The sequence below is a fragment of the Rhinoraja longicauda genome, chromosome 33 (genome assembly GCF_053455715.1).
Source record: "Rhinoraja longicauda isolate Sanriku21f chromosome 33, sRhiLon1.1, whole genome shotgun sequence".
In the NCBI taxonomy this organism is placed as follows: Eukaryota; Metazoa; Chordata; class Chondrichthyes; order Rajiformes; family Arhynchobatidae; genus Rhinoraja; species Rhinoraja longicauda.
The window spans coordinates 11706307-11723809 of record NC_135985.1 but is presented as its reverse complement, the minus strand read 5'-3'; the positions used below and the strand labels follow the sequence as shown (position 1 = coordinate 11723809).

The 17503-nt window shown below is 44.2% G+C and overlaps 1 protein-coding gene across 5 annotated transcripts in view; it reads left to right on the top strand.

Annotated features, from left to right (window-relative positions):
- Nucleotides 1-17503, top strand: part of cgnl1 (cingulin-like 1) — a 132243-nt gene that overhangs the window by 21535 nt on the left and 93205 nt on the right. For 4 of the 5 annotated variants that reach the window (XM_078427048.1, XM_078427045.1, XM_078427044.1 and 1 more), the window contains exon 2: nt 15591-17272. In XM_078427048.1, coding sequence (XP_078283174.1) covers nt 15623-17272 — 1650 coding nt within the window. In that variant the 5' untranslated portion in view covers nt 15591-15622. Of the gene's footprint in view, nt 1-10203; nt 10352-15590; nt 17273-17503 lie in introns of those variants that run through there. The other variant, XM_078427046.1, reaches the window with a different exon arrangement.

The following is a 17503-nucleotide window of genomic DNA, read 5'->3' as shown; positions in this document are numbered from 1 at the left end:
ATGTGGGTCCAGTGAGTCAGGGATGCTGGATTTGATGTGTGAGAGGACCAGCCTCTCAAAGCACTTCATGACTATCGGCGTTAGGGCAACTGGGCGGTAGTCGTTCAGGTTGGAGATCTTTGCTTTTTTCGGCACCGGAACTATGATAGCCGACTTCAGGCACTTGGGGACCGTAGCCAGAGATAATGACAGGTTAAAGATCCTGGTGAATACCTCAGCCAGCTGTTCAGCACAGTCCTTCAGTACCCTTCCTTGAACTCCATCTGGTCCTGCAGCCTTGCGTGAGTTGACCCTTTGCAGAGCGCGTTGTACCTCCTGTGTGCTCAGTTGCAAGACCTGTCCCACCGCCTCGGCTGGGGTTCTTTCACTCAAGGTGGTTTTGCCAGTTTCAAAGCGGGCAAAGAAGGTGTTAAGCTCGTTGGTCAGTGCCATATCGCTGTGGGGGCAGGCAGGGCTGCTCTTGTAGCCAGTGATGTCCCTGACACCCTGCCACATGCTTCTGGTGTCCGTGGTGTTGAAGTGGTCTTCCACCCGTTGCCTGTGGGTGTCTTTGGCCCTTTTAATACCTTTGTTCAGGTTTGACCTGGCAACACTGTATGCTGAAGTGTCACCAGATTTAAAGGCATTGTTGTGTGCCCTCAGCAGGTTCTGTACCTCCTTGTTCATCCAGGGTTTCCGGTTTGGGAACATCTTTATCTCCTTGTCCTTATGTGACTGTTACTAGTAAATACAACATTACATGCCTATTCCTCATGATCCTTCAGATCTTGTGTGCTTGCATGTTCAATTTAAAGTATGCCAGTGAATGCCACTGGAAGTGGTCTTTAGGCTTTGCAGGGATTCAGAGGCTAACATTAACAAAATTACATGGTGTGCCTGTTCCAAGTAGCTTTCTGTATTGTGTAGGAAAGAACTGCTGATGCTGGTTTAAGCCAAAGATAGAGACAAAAAGCTGGAGTAACTCAGCAGGTCCGACAGCATCTCTGGAGAGAAGGAATAGGTGACATTTCCTATTCCTATTATAAAAGTCACCTCTTCCTTTTATCCAGAGATGTTGTCTGACCCGTTGAGTTACTTCAGATTTATGTGTCTACCTTAGCTTACTGTCATGTTGTATTGTTTCTTCTTCAGCTGCCCATATTTCCGTAGATTAGGGCGCTCGATACTGCATGTAGTATTGACATGGGTGGCTATAACTCCACGTCTTACCTTTAATCTTTTGAATTAAGTTGTTCAGTGTTTTTGAATTAAATACATTTCAATTAACCTTTTCAGTTTTGATAAAATAAATCTTTCCCAAGAATCTGTCCCCAGTTGCCCCACAACCGATATTTATAATTCATCCTAATCGTTACAATTTTGGAAAAAAATTGTTTCATAAGGAGTTCAAGGAAACTTTATCATCTGGTGTTATTTCAGCGTGAGGGCTATCCTGACATCTGCTACTTTTTCCTTGCATCAGCATAAATACAGGATGTTGCTGCTGCCATTGGCATTATCTTTGGCTTTATTAAGCACGTTTGAAGCAGTCCTCACTACAATAAAGTGTTGCCTTTTAATAACCTGCGTTCCATTGCTGTTGGTTCACTGAATTGTTATATGAGTTATAACAATTATATCTTATTTGTCAAACATTGTTAAAGGGATAGAATTGCTTCATTTAAAATTAATTTAAAAGCATTGAATTAGATTTTTTTTAATAAAGATTTTCAAGTTAGCCAGGAATCTTTGTAAATGTGACAGAGGTTGGCAGAATCTCTCTGGAGTGTTTCACTTTTGTGGTTTCACTGGGACTGGAGCTCCAAGATCTCCAGCCTGACACTCCAGCTTTACAGCGAATGCAGCGCCGGAGACTCAGGTTCGATCCTGACTACGGGTGCTGCACTGTAAGGAGTTTGTATGTTCTCCCCGTGACCTGCGTGGGTTTACTCCGAGATCTTCGGTTTCCTCCCACACTCCAAAGACGTACAGGTATGTAGGTTAATTGGCTGGGTAAATGTAAAAATTGTCCCTAGTGGGTGTAGGATAGTGTTAATGTATGGGGATCGCTGGGCGGCACGGACTTGGAGGGCCGAAAAGGCCTGTTTCCGGCTGTATGTATATGATATGATATGATATGAATACAACACAGTGGCTGTGTTCCACTCTCAGGCCCGCTACTATCAATGTTGGGGGAGTCCAGAACAAGGGGCCACAGTTTAAGAATAAGGGGTAGGCCATTTAGAACTGAGATGAGGAAAAACTTTTTCAGTCAGAGAGTTGTGAATCTGAAGAAATCTCTGCCTCAGAAGGCAGTGGAGGCCAATTCTCTGAATGCATTCAAGAGGGAGCGAGATAGAGCTCTTAAGGGTAGCGGAGTCAGGGGGTAGGGGGAGAAGGCAGGAACGGGGTACTGATTGAGAAGGATCAGCCATGATCACATTGAATGGCAGTGCTGGCTCAAAGGGCCGAATGGCCTCCTCCTACACCTATTATCTATTGTCTACTTGGTGAGATGGTTTACCCAGGCTATTTCCTCCCTCTCAGGTAGTCTCAACAGATCCTGAGGCATATTTGAAAACACTCCCAACGTGTCGTGTATGATTCCCTTGGGAGGACCCTAAATATTACAGATGATCTGAGAGGTTTTAAAAATACTGAAGTTATAAGATTTGTAAAAAAAGAACGTCTGAAGAAGGGTCTCGACTCGCAACTTGACCCATTCCTTCTCTCCAGAGATGCTGCCTGTCCCGCTGAGTTACTCCAGCATTTTGTGTCTATCTTCGGTTTAAACCAGCATCTGCAGTTCCATCTTACATAAGTATGTAAAAATGTATCTAGTACGCTAGCTGTCCCAGACAGTCTTCAACAATCCCTTGTTCAGCCCCAACTTCTCATGGGGAACAGCCCCTGACATCATCAGGTTACAAGTCAAGCTGAGTTCATTGTCATTGGCACAAGTATGGTGAGGACAGGTACAATGACAATCTTGCTTGCACCACCATCATGGGTACATGGAGTCTTGGGCTTTCTTTGGAGGGGATGGGGGTTGCGTTTATTATTGGATGTGGATTAGTGGGGTTTTTGCTCAAAGTCTGGGAGCTGCTGCTGTCACGTGATTTCATATAAAGAGTCGGATAATTCTCCTGGGTGTTCTGCCCGACATTTATCCCTCAACTATCATTGACGTACACTATTTGTCTTTTAGAGGCAGGTTCATCCTTTTGGAGGCAGGTCCATCCTACATGATACCACTACCAGTAATCTTTGGTTACTGAAAGACATTTTGATATCTGGTAGTTAAATGGTGGTGAATAAGCAGACGTAAACTCCACAGTGCTAATAAATGGTTAACCGTTGCAACTGAATAATTAGAATGCAAAGGGAGGAAGTTTGGCTATAACTTTGCAAAGGCCTGGTTGGACCCATCTAGAGTACATTGCACAGTGGTGGAAATTGGGAAAGGGTGCATGAACCTTCGAAGGATTATTAGACAGATATGCCTGGATTTTGTCCGGTTTCTAAAGGGTGTAATTATGGAGGAACAGAATGGAAAACTAGACTTACAACCTTAAGAATAGAGATTTAAAGATTTGAGAAGTAAATGATGATGTACCGAAACAGGTGATATAGTTTCACAGCTTGTGGCACAGAAGCACAAGCTGGTAGAGTTGCTGCCTTGCAGTGCCAGTGACCTGATGGCGGGCGCCGTTTGCGTGGAGTTTGCCCTTCCTCCTTGCCACCTTACGCCTGCGTGCTTCAGTATCCTCCCTCATTCCAAAGATGTGCGGGTTGGTACATTAGTTCTACACTGTGAGTTGCCCTTAGTGTGCAGGTAAGGGGCAAAATCTGGGGGGAGTTGATGGGAATGTGAGGTGAATAAAAATGAGATTAGCATTATCAGATGATTGATGGTTGCTATGGATGGTATTTGCGTTGCTACATTTAGTGATGTGCATGTCTGTCACTGTGGGTCCCTCAGTTTGTCTGCTTCTTCAGCACACCTGGTTTTTCCAGAGGACATCAGGCCTTCTCCTCCCCCTTACTAAGGTGCAGCATCTCGCAGTTATTCTCTGGCACTTGCTGCCGAGGATAACACATAACAAAGGGCTATTTATTTAAGGAAATGGATGACTGTCTCTGAACTGTTCTGCAAATGCCAGAAATGTAAGCCCATTGGAAACAAATATACCCCTTTCCTTTTGTCTTTTATTTGAATTTTATTGGGCTGATTCAAGCAAAACTTTCCTGGGTGAAAGTAGCTAACCTCTGAGCTTTTAGGCAGTTTAGTTTGCTCCTGTTTTATCTTTATGGTCACTATTACCTATCAAAATGCTTGATGTGTTTATTTTCTATTACCTATTTCCACACAAACCGGGTGGAGGGTCTTGCTCAGTTAAACATTGCCAGATGCAAGCAGGGTTTCTATTAACTTTGTTTGGTTACTAGTGTTCCGGACAGCCCAATTGTTTATTGAGAGATGTGGGATGGATGATGATAGATTAGATTTGGGTAATCAAATGGATTTGAATGCACTGCAGATAAGAAAACTCAGAGCACAGGAACAAAGACAACCTTCTGTTTCAAGTGACCAATTTTCAGCATTGCAACCCTTTGACAACAAAATTTGAATTGAGGTCCAGATAGCACCAATTCTCTAGTTTTTTTTAGAAATACAGTGTGGAAACAGGCCTTTCAGCCCACAGAGTCCGTGCCGACCAGCAATCCCCACACATTAACTCTATCCTACACACCAAGGACAGTTTATTTTACAACTTACTGAAGTCAATTAACCTATAAACCTGGGGTAGTAACTCAGCGGGTCAGGCAGCATCTCTGGAGAGAAGGAAGGGGTGACGTTTCGGGTCGAGATCCTTCTTCAAATCTACTAACCTATAAACCTGTACGTCTTTGGAGTGTGGGAGGAAACTGGAGAAAACCCACGCGGTCATGGGGAGAACGTACAAACTCTGCACAGACAGCACCCGTAGTCAGTATCGAACCCGGGTCACTGGCGTTGCAAGGCAGCAACTCTACTGCTGCGCCACCATGCCGATCTAGTCCCCCAATGGCAGCACTCTTAGGGCTAAAGGGATATGGGGAAAAAGCTGGAGCGGGGTACTGATTTTAGAAGATCACCCATGATCATATCGAATGGCGGTGCTGGCTTGAAGGGCCGAATGGCCTACCCCTGCACTTATTTTTCCATGTTTCTATGCGATCAGTATCTTTCTGAATGCGTGACTGAGGTAAAGATTCAGTATCTGACATCAGAGGAATTTCCCCCATATTATGGCATCTCTTTTAAGACTAAAATGTAAACCCGACTTTCCTGAAATATCAGATATTTCTTAGATTTGATTACTATAGTACTATAATTACTATTTTGTAATACAAAATACGCAAGAGTCAAGAGTGTTTTGTTGTCATATGTCCCAGACAGAACAATGACATTCTTACTCACAGTAGCACAACAGAATGTGTTAACATAGTACTCCTTAAACAATATAATAAATGTTCAGTATATATGTACATACATGTGTATAAAACAAATAAACAATAATAGTGCAAAAAGACCAAAGACGTGATAGATGAGCACCATCTCAAAATCTAAAATGTTATGTTTGCTCTTTGTGCATGCGTATATTTCAAAGTCCTACAGCCTACCTTTCTTTCTCATTTTAAAGTTAGAGAAGGGAAGGAAGGAGGCAATTTCTGATGTGAAGTGAGACCTGGAAATAAATCACGTCAAGGTCGGCAAAATAGTTTTGGAATAGCTTTAATCTTCAGAATTTGACAGAAGGAAGTGTGGGTGGATTGTTTGTTTAAAACCTTTGTTCTTTATTGTAACTTTTTAACTTGTAGGATGTGAATTCTGGGAACCTGGTGCTGTGTCCCCAAAGTGGCTGCTGCTGCTGAATTGACATTTCTGTACTGAAGTGACAGATGTAAGTGGAGTCTATTAACTGGGTGTAAGACCAATTTAACAGCATAAACAGTGGAAGCTGGCTCCATAATGTAAGTCACAGAATTGGAATTACAGGGGCAGGCAAAACACGGTACGGTACAAAACTCGGTACGGTACATAAATTTTTTAGTGCTGAAAAATAATCAGGGTGAATCTTGCTGGGCAGACGTTGGAAAGGTTGATTTTCAACCACTGAATCCTCCGTAGGTTTGCGCAGTTGCAATGAATGCAGGAGTCTGGATCTCTTCCTGTGCCTTGTGGCTGGTGTACACATGGAGTACAATGGTGAAGCCCAGTCTTGTAGAGATTCCCTGCATCAGGTTCATGAATGTGCTTCGTCAATCCTGTTCCAGTCATTCTGGACTAGGATAGGAGAACCCATTCACTTCAATGGGGATTTCTGGCCAGAAGATTAGGAAGGATGATCACAGCCATGATCACATTGAATGGTGGTGCTGGCTCGAAGGGCCGAATGGCCTACTCCTGCACCTATTGTCTGTAAGGCAACTTGTTTTAAAAAAAAATTGTTTCGTGTTTTGAATTACCCTCATGTACTTTTGAATTTTAAAATAATTTAAAAAATATATTATTTAATGTACCCAATAATTTTAATGCTTTCAAAAGTTTGAATAACAGATTATTTAAAAATTATGTAATACTGTATAGTTTGAAGCAAGTTTAACTTTTAATTTGGCTCTCAAAATAAACCCTCACGTTCTGCGGGCATTTTCAGTGGTGTTACTATGTTTAGTGATGTGCATTTAGGTCACTGTGGATTCCTTGGCTTTTCTGCCCCTTCAGAACACGAACCTGGATAGGAAAGGTTTAGGAGGGAAATGGGCCAAATGGTGGGACTAGTGTAGATGGAGCATCTTACTCGCCATGGACCAGTTGGGCCGAAGGGCCTCTTTCAGTGCTGTGTGATTCTGTGACCTATTTTTCCAGAGGACTTTTCTTATGTTGGTACGAAAGAACGTGTAAAACTGGATGAAAGCAGAAATAAAGAAAAAAATGTTCAAGTTCCTTATCACCGAAAGCTCTACATTTTTAATGTTTTTGTCCATTAGTGAGAGGACAACGGAAGGCATATTCTCTACCTCAACTTCAGGCCTGGAGAATGAATGCTCGGAAATCCCCAAATCCTGTTCACTGACACACTTAAGATGTTAACATTTTCCAAAGATCAAAGGTTACCCAGGAAAGAGGATATACCCAAGGAATAGAGCCATTCGTAAGGAACCAATGGTTACTCTAAATAACATAGAAACATAGAAAAAAGGTGCATGAGTAGGCTCCCATTCAATATGATCATGGCTGATCATCCAAAATTAGTACCCCGTTCCTGCTTTCTCCCCATATCCCTTGATTCTGTTAGCCCCAAGAGCTAACACCCCTGCAACAGTCTGTTCGAACTTCTACCATCGGGCAGACGATACAAGGCCTTCTACGCCCGCACCTCCAGACTCAGGAACAGCTTCATCCCCAGGGCCATAGCTGCTATGAACCGGTCCTGCTGAGCCGGATGGTCACATCGCACAGCAAACCGGCACAGATCTACTTGCACTTTATTCTGTTTTAAAACTGTTACAATTTGTTTCATTGGGTTGTTTAAATTAATACTGACCAGCTAATTAATTTATTGCATCGTATGGGAGGCGCATTCCCAATCTCGTTGTACCCCTGTACAATGACAATAAAGATATATTGTATTGTATTATATATCTAACTCTCTTGAATACATCCAGTGAATTGGCCTCCACTGCCTTCTGTGGCAGAGAATTCCACAGATTCACAACCTCTGGGTGAACGTAATATAATAATCCAAAAACCCATAACAAATGTGCTGATTTGCTTGCTTTGGATTTGTCATTCGGATGATGTACAGGGAGACATCTTAGCATTAGTGGTGCGTAGCACTGGTCATCTTCTTGCTGTTTTTCTCGAGCTGATCCAAGGGCTAAGACAAGGCTGCTGTGGGTTCCATCTGATGAAGGCCCCAGTTGGATGCCTGCTATTCTTGTGAATACTCCCTGACCATCACTTTTCTAATCCCCGTCAATGAACCAGTCAGGAACAAACAGCTGCCTTAAACGAGTTGTAAAATCTGCCAGTGTGTAGTTTGTTTTCGTCTCTAGATTTAATTCAAACAAACTTGGAGAACTATTTGTGAATACAAATATATTGGTTATAAATCCGACAGATTTAATAGGCACATTGCATCCTGTGCAAAGAGATTGTGTAGGGACAGTGTGTTCCATGAAACCTTGGGGGCTCTTGTTCTGAGTGACCCCGACACTGTCCCCTTCCCCACTTGCTTTCCAGTTGATTCCAAGTTCTCTTTGGTTCTGCTTCCACCCTCTCCAATCCCATATTTCATTCATCTTGTCTGTAAACCACCAATTTCCAGCGCTATTTCACGTCCGTTCTTTTCAAAATGATGTTTGGTTCATTATCGCCCGCTCCATCTCTTCCTCTGCTGATTGAACCATGTTTTATCTTGCATATGCCTTGCAGACTGAAATACTTGTTTACTGGTAACCTAGATCTCTGTCATAAATGTTGTTTGCCCCTGACCATCTGAATATTTCAATCTTTCCCTTCTCTGTATCACTTAATCTTCCTCATTAGCAGGATTCTGGTAAATGTAATGCCCTTGTTCTATTCCATGTTAACTACATGTTCCTCCATAACACCACAGTCCAAATTAGACATTCATATTCTTCAAGTTTAAGCAGAATTCTCTTTCTGTACATTCTAAGCAGTTTGCATTATTTTTGAGCTAACGGACCATCATGATGATTTGATGTGTGACCGTAGACCATTTTAATGGCATAATTGTTTTTTAATCTTTATCTTAACATTAATAATCTTCATACTCCTACGAGAGTACACCAGGTAGTGCAAAAGAGAAAATAAACAGTGTATTCGTGTTGGAACCACAAGGAAGGAGAAGATAAAGTGCAAGGGCTGCAATGAGGTAGATTGGAAGATTGGGATTATATCCCAGGTATATGAAAGATCTGTTCAGAATCTGATGATAGTGCCAAAGAAGCTGTTATTGAATCTGGTGGTATGCACTTTCAAGCCTTTGTATTTTCTAGCTGATGGGAGAGGGGAGAAGAGGGAATTACTGGGGTGTGAGTGGTCTTTGATTTTGTTGTGTAGGACGGAACTGCAGATGCTAGTTTACCCCAAAGATAGACACATAATTCTGGAGTAGCTCGGCAGGACAGGCAGCATCTCTGAAGAGAAGAGAAGGTCAACCTTAAACGTCATCCATTCCTTCTTTTCAGAGATGCTGCCTGTCCCGCTGAGTTCTGCCAGCATTTTGTGTCTATCTTTGATGATGTTAGTCGCAATCTCGAGGCATCATGAAGTGTCGATGATGTCGGGGCTGGAGGGGGTCGATCTGAGCGATGGACTGGGCGACGTCCATATTGGTCTGTGTGTTTCTTGCAGTCTTGGGCACAGCAATTATCAAGCAAAGTTGTTAGGCATCCTGTTTTTGATATGTCCTGTTATGACATAATTTAATCAATCGTGTTATTTAATAGATAGCCGTATTTCTGACTGTACCTTTACTGACTAATTCATCACTGAACATTCTACATATTAATGTTGTACCTTGAAGCACAGCGCAGGTAAATGAAGTGTTTGCGTGCTGATGAGTTCCATAATATAATAGTCTGTGTCCATGAGATGTTGTTCTGTTTCCTTTGCCCAATCGACAGATCACCACCTCTGGTTAGTACAGTGACTGTTAGTTTGGTTAATGAGTTTTGGTTGCATTCTGGATCCACTTCATTTCATGATGCCTTTTAATGAAGTGACATGAAGCTGTGTACTTGCAACATACCAGCCTCAGTCAGAGCTTCCTGTCCACAAGGCTGTCAGTTGCCAGAAGTCTGTGTCAGCCTTTCTCTGATAAACCCCAGCCTCAGTGCTTGTAATGGAAGATGTCTGTATAAACTTGTCCTGCTGTTGCTGTTTGCTGCACTGGCAGCAGTTCAGCAGTGAATTTCTGCCTCAGACCAGTCTCTCAAATTCTAGCCAAGGAGCTCCTTTTTTAGTTAGTTTAGAGATTCAGCGCGGAAACAGCCCCTTCGGCCCACTGAGTCCCCGCCGACCAGCGATCACCCCCTTACACTATCCTAAACATACGAGTGACAATCTAGACGTATACCAAGCCAATTAACCTACAATCCTGTACATCTTTGGAGTGTGGGAAGATCTTGGAGAAAACCCACGTAGGTCACGGGGAGAACGTACAAACTCCGTACAGCCAAGCACCCGTAGTCGGGATCGAACCCCGGCCTCTGGCGCTGTAAATCAGCAACTCAACCGCTGCGCCACTATGCCGCCCCACCCTCCTCAAACCAACTGGGGCCCCGTCAGTATAATTAGGTAAGATCTGTTTCTCTTTTTCATACTCCTGGAAATTTATGTTTCTTGCTGCAATAATTTAAGGACCCTAACAAAATACGGACAGACTGCAAGATATTGAAAATCATACCGAGACATGCCTTTTAGCATCTCCTGCCCCAAGCCTCTCTTCATTAGAACTCTTGGTTCCAATTTTCCCTTGTGTATTGCCGTGGGAAATTGTCCAGAAAATATATAACGGTCTGAGTTGTCTGGCTTTTAGTGGCTGAATTGTCAGCCTGCAGGTTAAATGCCTGAGTACAGAATTGTTATTAAAACGCTCTGACAGAATCCCAGCCAAAGGTTCTTTCATGTTAAGCCAGAAATACCAACGTTTTCCCAACATTTTGAAGTTTTTACTTTAGCAACTTGACATCAGCTCTGTTCACTGCTCCTGAATACAATGCGGTCAGTGTGGCTGAATAATTGTGCAGAGAGTGCCTTTCGTCGGAGTGATACTGTATGGAAAGAAGTACATTGTAGTAATCCATTTATTTATTCAGTAGAAAATTCTGCCATTTATTACTTAGCAAGGTTAGGACCACCAACATTATAACTTCCTGCCTGAAGATAGGTTGGGACCTGAAACGTTGCCTATCCATGTTCTCCAGAGATGTTGCCTGACACGCTAAGTTACTCCAGCACTTTGTGTCTTTTTTGTGAACCAGCTTCTGCTGTTCCTTGTGTCCACATAACCTCCCGTATTGTTGGATAAATTGGCATGTGGTTGCGACATCATCAGAAACTTTGATTTTACTCCCAACCCTCCCACCTGCTTGAAGGCACTGTTGAGATTGTCACTCGGTAGTGAGCAGTAATCCTCTCAGACAGTCATGTAGAGAATGAAAACAATGAGAAGGGAAATTGTAAGAGTTTGAATGCTCAGTAGAATTGGATGGTGCACCAGCTGGGAATCCATTGCGTGATACGGTCTGTTCACATGATCACATGCGCCACTGGGAACGTCGATAATTATATATTACGTTTTGCAGAATCTCTGTGTCGTTCATGCTGTGCTGAAATTATGAAGTGTTGAGTTCATGTGTATCGAGGTTCGGTGGGAAGCTAACCAGTCAGTGGAAAGACAATACAGGTGCTCCTCAACTTACAATGGGGTTACGTTCCGATAAACCCATCGCAAACTGAAAATATTGTACATTGAAGTGCATTTGATACACCTGACCACGTGGCCGGAAGCGAGCTGCAGGTCGTTGCTGTTGCCCAGCGTTTGCACCATTGTAAAGTCGAATATCATAAGTCGAAGCATCGTTAGTGGGGGGGGACCTGTACATGATTACAATCGAGCCATCCATCGTGTACAGATACATGAAAAACGGAATAAGAAAAGTTGCTGTCGGAGTATAGATTTAAATGATCAGAGCGATTGTAATACGTGATTGTAGATCCCCTTCTGTGACCAGCACACAAAGAGTCGCCTGGGTTGGCCACCATCTTGTAAATGCTTGTGTAAAAGGTGGAGACGCTTGCTTGCACTCCCTCACTCTCCCAAGACATTGGTTTCCCCAAGTGAGATGATTTAAGGGTCCCAACCCAAAATGTTACCCATCCATGTCCTCCAGAGAATACTGCCTGGCTCGCTGAGTTACTCCAGCACTTTGTTTTTTTTGTTGTGTAATCCAGAATCTGCAGTTCCTTGTGTCTCACTTTTCGTTCTCTGCAGCCAAATTCCTAAATCTATTCCTCCCCTTTTATTCACAAAATGCTGGAGTAACTCAGCAGGTCAGGCAGCATCTCAGGAGAGAAGGAATGGGTGACGTTTCGGGACGAGGCCCTTCTTCCTCCCCTTTTAAGTTGATTAACTTGAGATCAGATCCCTGCAGCTTCAGGGCCTCTGTCATTTGCACCATTACATTTCCTGGATCAACGTCACTAACAATATCCTTCAGCTGTACATATTTAACCTTGCTATGGTCCCAATGACAGTTGGCCATTCCATCATCAATCACTCATACTTCTTGGGATCATCTCTAGGCTGTAATTTGAGATGTGTTTTCGCCTCCTCACTTTGCCTCCGAGCATTGCTTCTCATGGTTCTATTCTTACCTGTCCCAATGGAACCAGCACAATGACTTCAACTTATGTTTTCAAGCTGTCAGTTGGATTTATACCTTTGACCCTTTTCTGTTTCTCATTGGCAACATTACCATATTTATTGATTATATCTGCTGTAGTATTTATTTCTCTGGATGAACAGTAGCAAAACCAGGTCAGCTGTTTGGAGCGTAGTTGATATTTCTCAGTTAGTTCCACTACCCGCTACACACCAGGATAGAGTTACACTGATTAATGTTAGTGTCCAGGTGCCCTGAACCATCAGTTGAAACCTCTGGATGCTGTCAATTACTGGTTCCTGCTTCCATAATAAGAATAGCAAATACTACAAATACTCCGTTCCTTGATTCAATGTCTTGATGAGTACGGGTGTCAGGGGTTGTGGGGAGAAGGCAGGAGAATGGGGTTAGGAGGGAGAGATAGATCAACCATGAGTGAATGGCGGAGTAGACTTGATGGGCCAAATGGCCTAAATCTGCTCCTATCACATGACCTTATGACCTCCGAGTTAGGCCATGTCTATGGAAAGAGAAAAAATATTAGGGTTTTAATTCAAAGACCCGTTGAAATCTTTTGGACATGACCATTAACTCCATCTCCCTCTGCACAGACGAGGCCTGACTTGCTGTAGACTCCCAGCACTTGCTACTGGTGTTTCAGCACGGATAACGTTTTCTTCCTGTGTTACGGGCAATCCCTGTGTTAAAGGGGCTTGCGCTCCCTGGAAATGGGCAGTATTGTGACTCTGTATCGCAAAGCCTCAACATGCGTGCGTGCCAAGGGAAGCAAGTATTCACTGTTTTCCCACGCAAATTCTGAGAAAGTGAATTTTATTCTGTGTCTCAAATTTTGGGGTAGTGATTAGTGAATTCGATAAGGACAAAATTCTGTAACAGGAACAACTGGAATGTGGGTTTCGCCTGTACTTCCACTTTCACATCACAGCCCACCCTCGCTCGCCACTAATCAATATCAGTCAAGCTCTCACACTGAGGTTTCATGACATTGCGTCCAGAATACTCCACATGCCCTTGCATTCCAGGTCCTTCTCTTCCAGACCCCACCTTGCCTAGCAACTACAGACCCATTTCCAAACTGCCATTCCTGTCAAAAGTCCTTGAAAAGGCAATCCTAAACCAATTAGTGCCCTACCTGCACCAAAACACCATCCTGGAAAGTTTCCAGTCAGGTTTCAGAGCCCACCACAGCACAGAGTCTGCCTTGTTGAAGGTACACAACGACCTGCTTCTCGCCATCGACACCGGCGACTGTGCAATCCTGCTCCTTCTCGACCTCAGCGCAGCGTTCAATACAGTGGACTACACCATCCTTATTGACCGTCTCCGGTACGCGGTTGGCATTGATGGCACTGCCCTGAGCTGGTTCGCTTCGTACCTCAAAGATAGGAGTTTCGCCATCAACATAGGCAGTTATTCCTCTGCTCCAGCTAGCCTCTCCTGCGGAGTTCCACAAGGCTCCATCCTGGGCCCCATTCTCTTCTCTCTATACATGCTCCCCCTTGGCCAAATCATTCAAAGGCACGGCATTTCTTTCCACTGCTATGCCGATGACACTCAGCTTTACCTCCCCCTGAAACCCAACAACCAGTCAAATTTAAACAGCCTCTCACACTGCCTTGAGGACATAAAATGTTGGATGGCACAGAACTTCCTCCAATTAAATGAGAGCAAGTCTGAGGTCATCCTATTCGGCCCCCCCGACTCCATCAAATTGATAACAGGCAGTCTTGGAAGCCTATCCTGCCTAGTCAAACCGCATGTCAAAAACCTCGGCATGATATTTGACTCTGCATTAAAATTTGATAAGCAAGTCAACGCTGTGGTAAAAGCCAGCTTCTTCCAACTTCGAACCATAGCTAAAATCAAACCTTTCCTCCAATTCGACGACACAGAAAAAATCATTCACGCTTTCATTTCCTCCCGCCTAGACTACTGCAACTCCCTATACACTGGGATCAGCCAATCTTCCCTGTCCCGCCTGCAACTGGTCCAAAACGCCGCAGCGAGACTCCTGACGGGTACCCGTAAAAGGGACCACATCACCCCGATTCTGGCCTCTCTCCACTGGCTCCCTGTACGGTACAGAATCAACTTCAAGCTCCTCCTATTCACGTATAAAGCTCTAAATGGACACTCCCCCCCCCTACATCAAAAATCTTCTAACCCCCCTCTCTAACTCCAGGTCCCTCAGATCGGCCGACTTGGGGCTACTCACTATCCCGCGGTCTAGGCTTAAACTCAGGGGTGACCGCGCTTTTGCGGTTGCAGCTCCTAGACTGTGGAACAGCATCCCTCTCCCCATCAGAACTGCCCCCTCCATCGACTCCTTTAAGTCCAGGCTCAAAACATATTTCTACTCCCTAGCGTTTGAGGCTCATTGAGGAGGCGCTGTGAACTGTTTGCGTGCTATTGTATGTTTTCATTTTTTTTCTATTGGAACCTAATCAAATGTACAGCACTTTGGTCAACGTGGGTTGTTTTTAAATGTGCTATACAAATAAAATTGACTTGACTTGACTTGACTTGACTTCTCAAGGTTTGCTGGCATTTTTCGGATTTCTGCAAAGGTCCCATCCAACCTCCAGACTTTGCACCAGCCTGGTGCTGCTAACATCTCCATGGCACTCTGCTCCTGGCCTTGGTGCTGTTAGACATTGCAGCCGCTGAATCTTGAATAAAACACAAAGTGCTGGAGGTCAAGCAGCATCTGTGGAGGGGATGCATAGGTGATGTTTCAGACTGGGATCCATCTTCAGACTGATGAAGAATCCCAACATAAAACATCGCTCATCAATGTCATCCAAACTTGCTACCTGACCTGCTGAGTTGCTCCAGTACTCTGTGATTGACCTTATTTGTTGGGTGGATTCAGCAATAGTATCCATCATTCTGCAGTTGTCTGAGCCAATTTCCAACATGGATTCATCCCATTTCCCATTTCAAACACCCCCTGAAAATCAACTACTGTATTTTGTCAAAGGTTAGATTTCGTAACACTCTCCCCTTCATATTGATATCGAATCCCTCTTTCAAACAATTCCTCACAACGTTTTGCAGTGCTTGATCAGTATTGTTCAGTGCTTTTGTTTTGTTTCTCGCTCCTAACGAGGTTATTTTCTAAATTACAGTGAACTACCCACCGAATTTCTAATCAGTTCCCATGGAGTCTTATGTTGGTGCTATACCGGATAAACAAATGCAGCGAGATTATGGAATCCAAATCAGGTTTATTCAAGACTCACAAGAAGAAGCAACAAGGGCACCAAAATATCACACTGGCCCGAACAAATCGGGGTCTTATGGAGTCAGCATTAGAGTGCAGGGAATCGATGGGCAGCCATATGTTGTGCTAAACAGCAACCAGGAAGGACAAATGCAAATGTATGAGCCTCCCCCTGAGAATGGTGGCTTTAATCAGACTGCATCTCAAGATGTTTTTAAAGCATATTCCGGGCCTTATGCAAGAGAGCAGAGAAACACATTCTCCACTAATAGCCACTTCACCTTTCCAGAAAGTCAACGTTTCAGTTCACCAAAGCCATCTCCTTATCCACAGCTGCCAGGAGCCGAGACCTCCAGGGCCAAGGATGACAGTAGCCACGTGAAAGCAAGTAATTTACTGAATTTCCAAAAGCATCCCGAAATTCTCAAGCCCTATGACCCTGAAAAGACCAGCCTGAAACAGCCTGGTTGGCAAAGCCTGGCCAGTAGCAAGACCCCCGAGAACAACATAGATAGCTCTTTACATCTTTTGCCCAAGTCAGAATTTACGAGGAAGTTAGATGCCAGATCGTCAGGCTCAATTAAATCCAGTGATGAGAAAATTAATATCAGTAAGGTCCCACCAACGGGCGATGCAACCAAGAAAATTGCAGGGCCCAGGAGTGGAAGCGTGGATTCAGGGAACAGCAAAATGAATTTTCAGAATGCCGTCAACACTGATTTGGAAGATTCCCGGACTGCACGCCCGGATGTGCTCCCTCTGCGCCGGCCAGACACCAGCGGGAGAACTTTCGAGGTGTCGGCATTGCGTCGGTCATCCTCCTCAACCCCCACCTCAGCAAGTCCTGACAAGTTGGCTCCTTCCAACAAACTGTGGGTGGAAGACCCCGAAGAAGAACTCTCTGCTGAAAATATAAATCGGCACGAAAATAGGAGATACATTCCCTTCTTCCCCGGCACCGGCCGTGATATTGACTCTGAGCATATTCCCGGCGTGGATGAGCTGATTCATAAATTTGACGGTAAAGAGGGTCACCATCGACGAGGAAGGTCAGCGAGGAGAAACCGAATTGATCCAGAAGATCGAAAACGATCTCGGAGTGTCGATAGTGTTTTCCCACTTAAATCCCAGAGTAGCTTTGCTAACCCAGATAAGAAGTTTGGAGCTTCAAATGAGCACTTGCTTCGACCATCTCAGTTGCGCCGTCAGAACATCATATCTCAAAGCTTCAAATCCCCTGCCCCGCGTGAGAGTCCACCCCCGGCCAATAATGTTGTTTCCACCAGGAGTCTTGGCCGTCTCCCAAAGCGGCCTTCAGCCGGTCAGGGGAACCCGAAGTACGGTTTCGCCAAGGGCGCAAGTCAGTCCGAAGTAGATGGAGGGGCAACTGCTGAGCTCAATGGAAGACCTGCCATTAAATCATCTTCACACCCTGTAAGGGCAATCAACAAGCCTGAAGTCAAAAAGACAGAAGCAGTGCCTGTCACACAAGCAAAGATGAATAAAACCATACCCTCCTTCCTTGGGATCTATAAGAAGGGTTTGGATCTTCACACGAGCCAGAATGCCTGTGATCGTGATGGGCCGGTGAGTAGCAGAGCTGTAAATGTAAAAGCCACCCTTTATCTCCAGATGCTGGGTTCTTTCAAATAAATCAAAGACTCAAACACTCCAAAGATGTACAGGTTTGTAGGTTAATTGTCTTGGTTTAATTGTAAATTGTCTGTAGTGTGTGTAGGAGAGTGTAAGTATGCGGGAACGCTGGTTGGCACGGACTCGTTGGGCCGAAGGGCCTGTTTCCGCACTGTATCTCCAAAC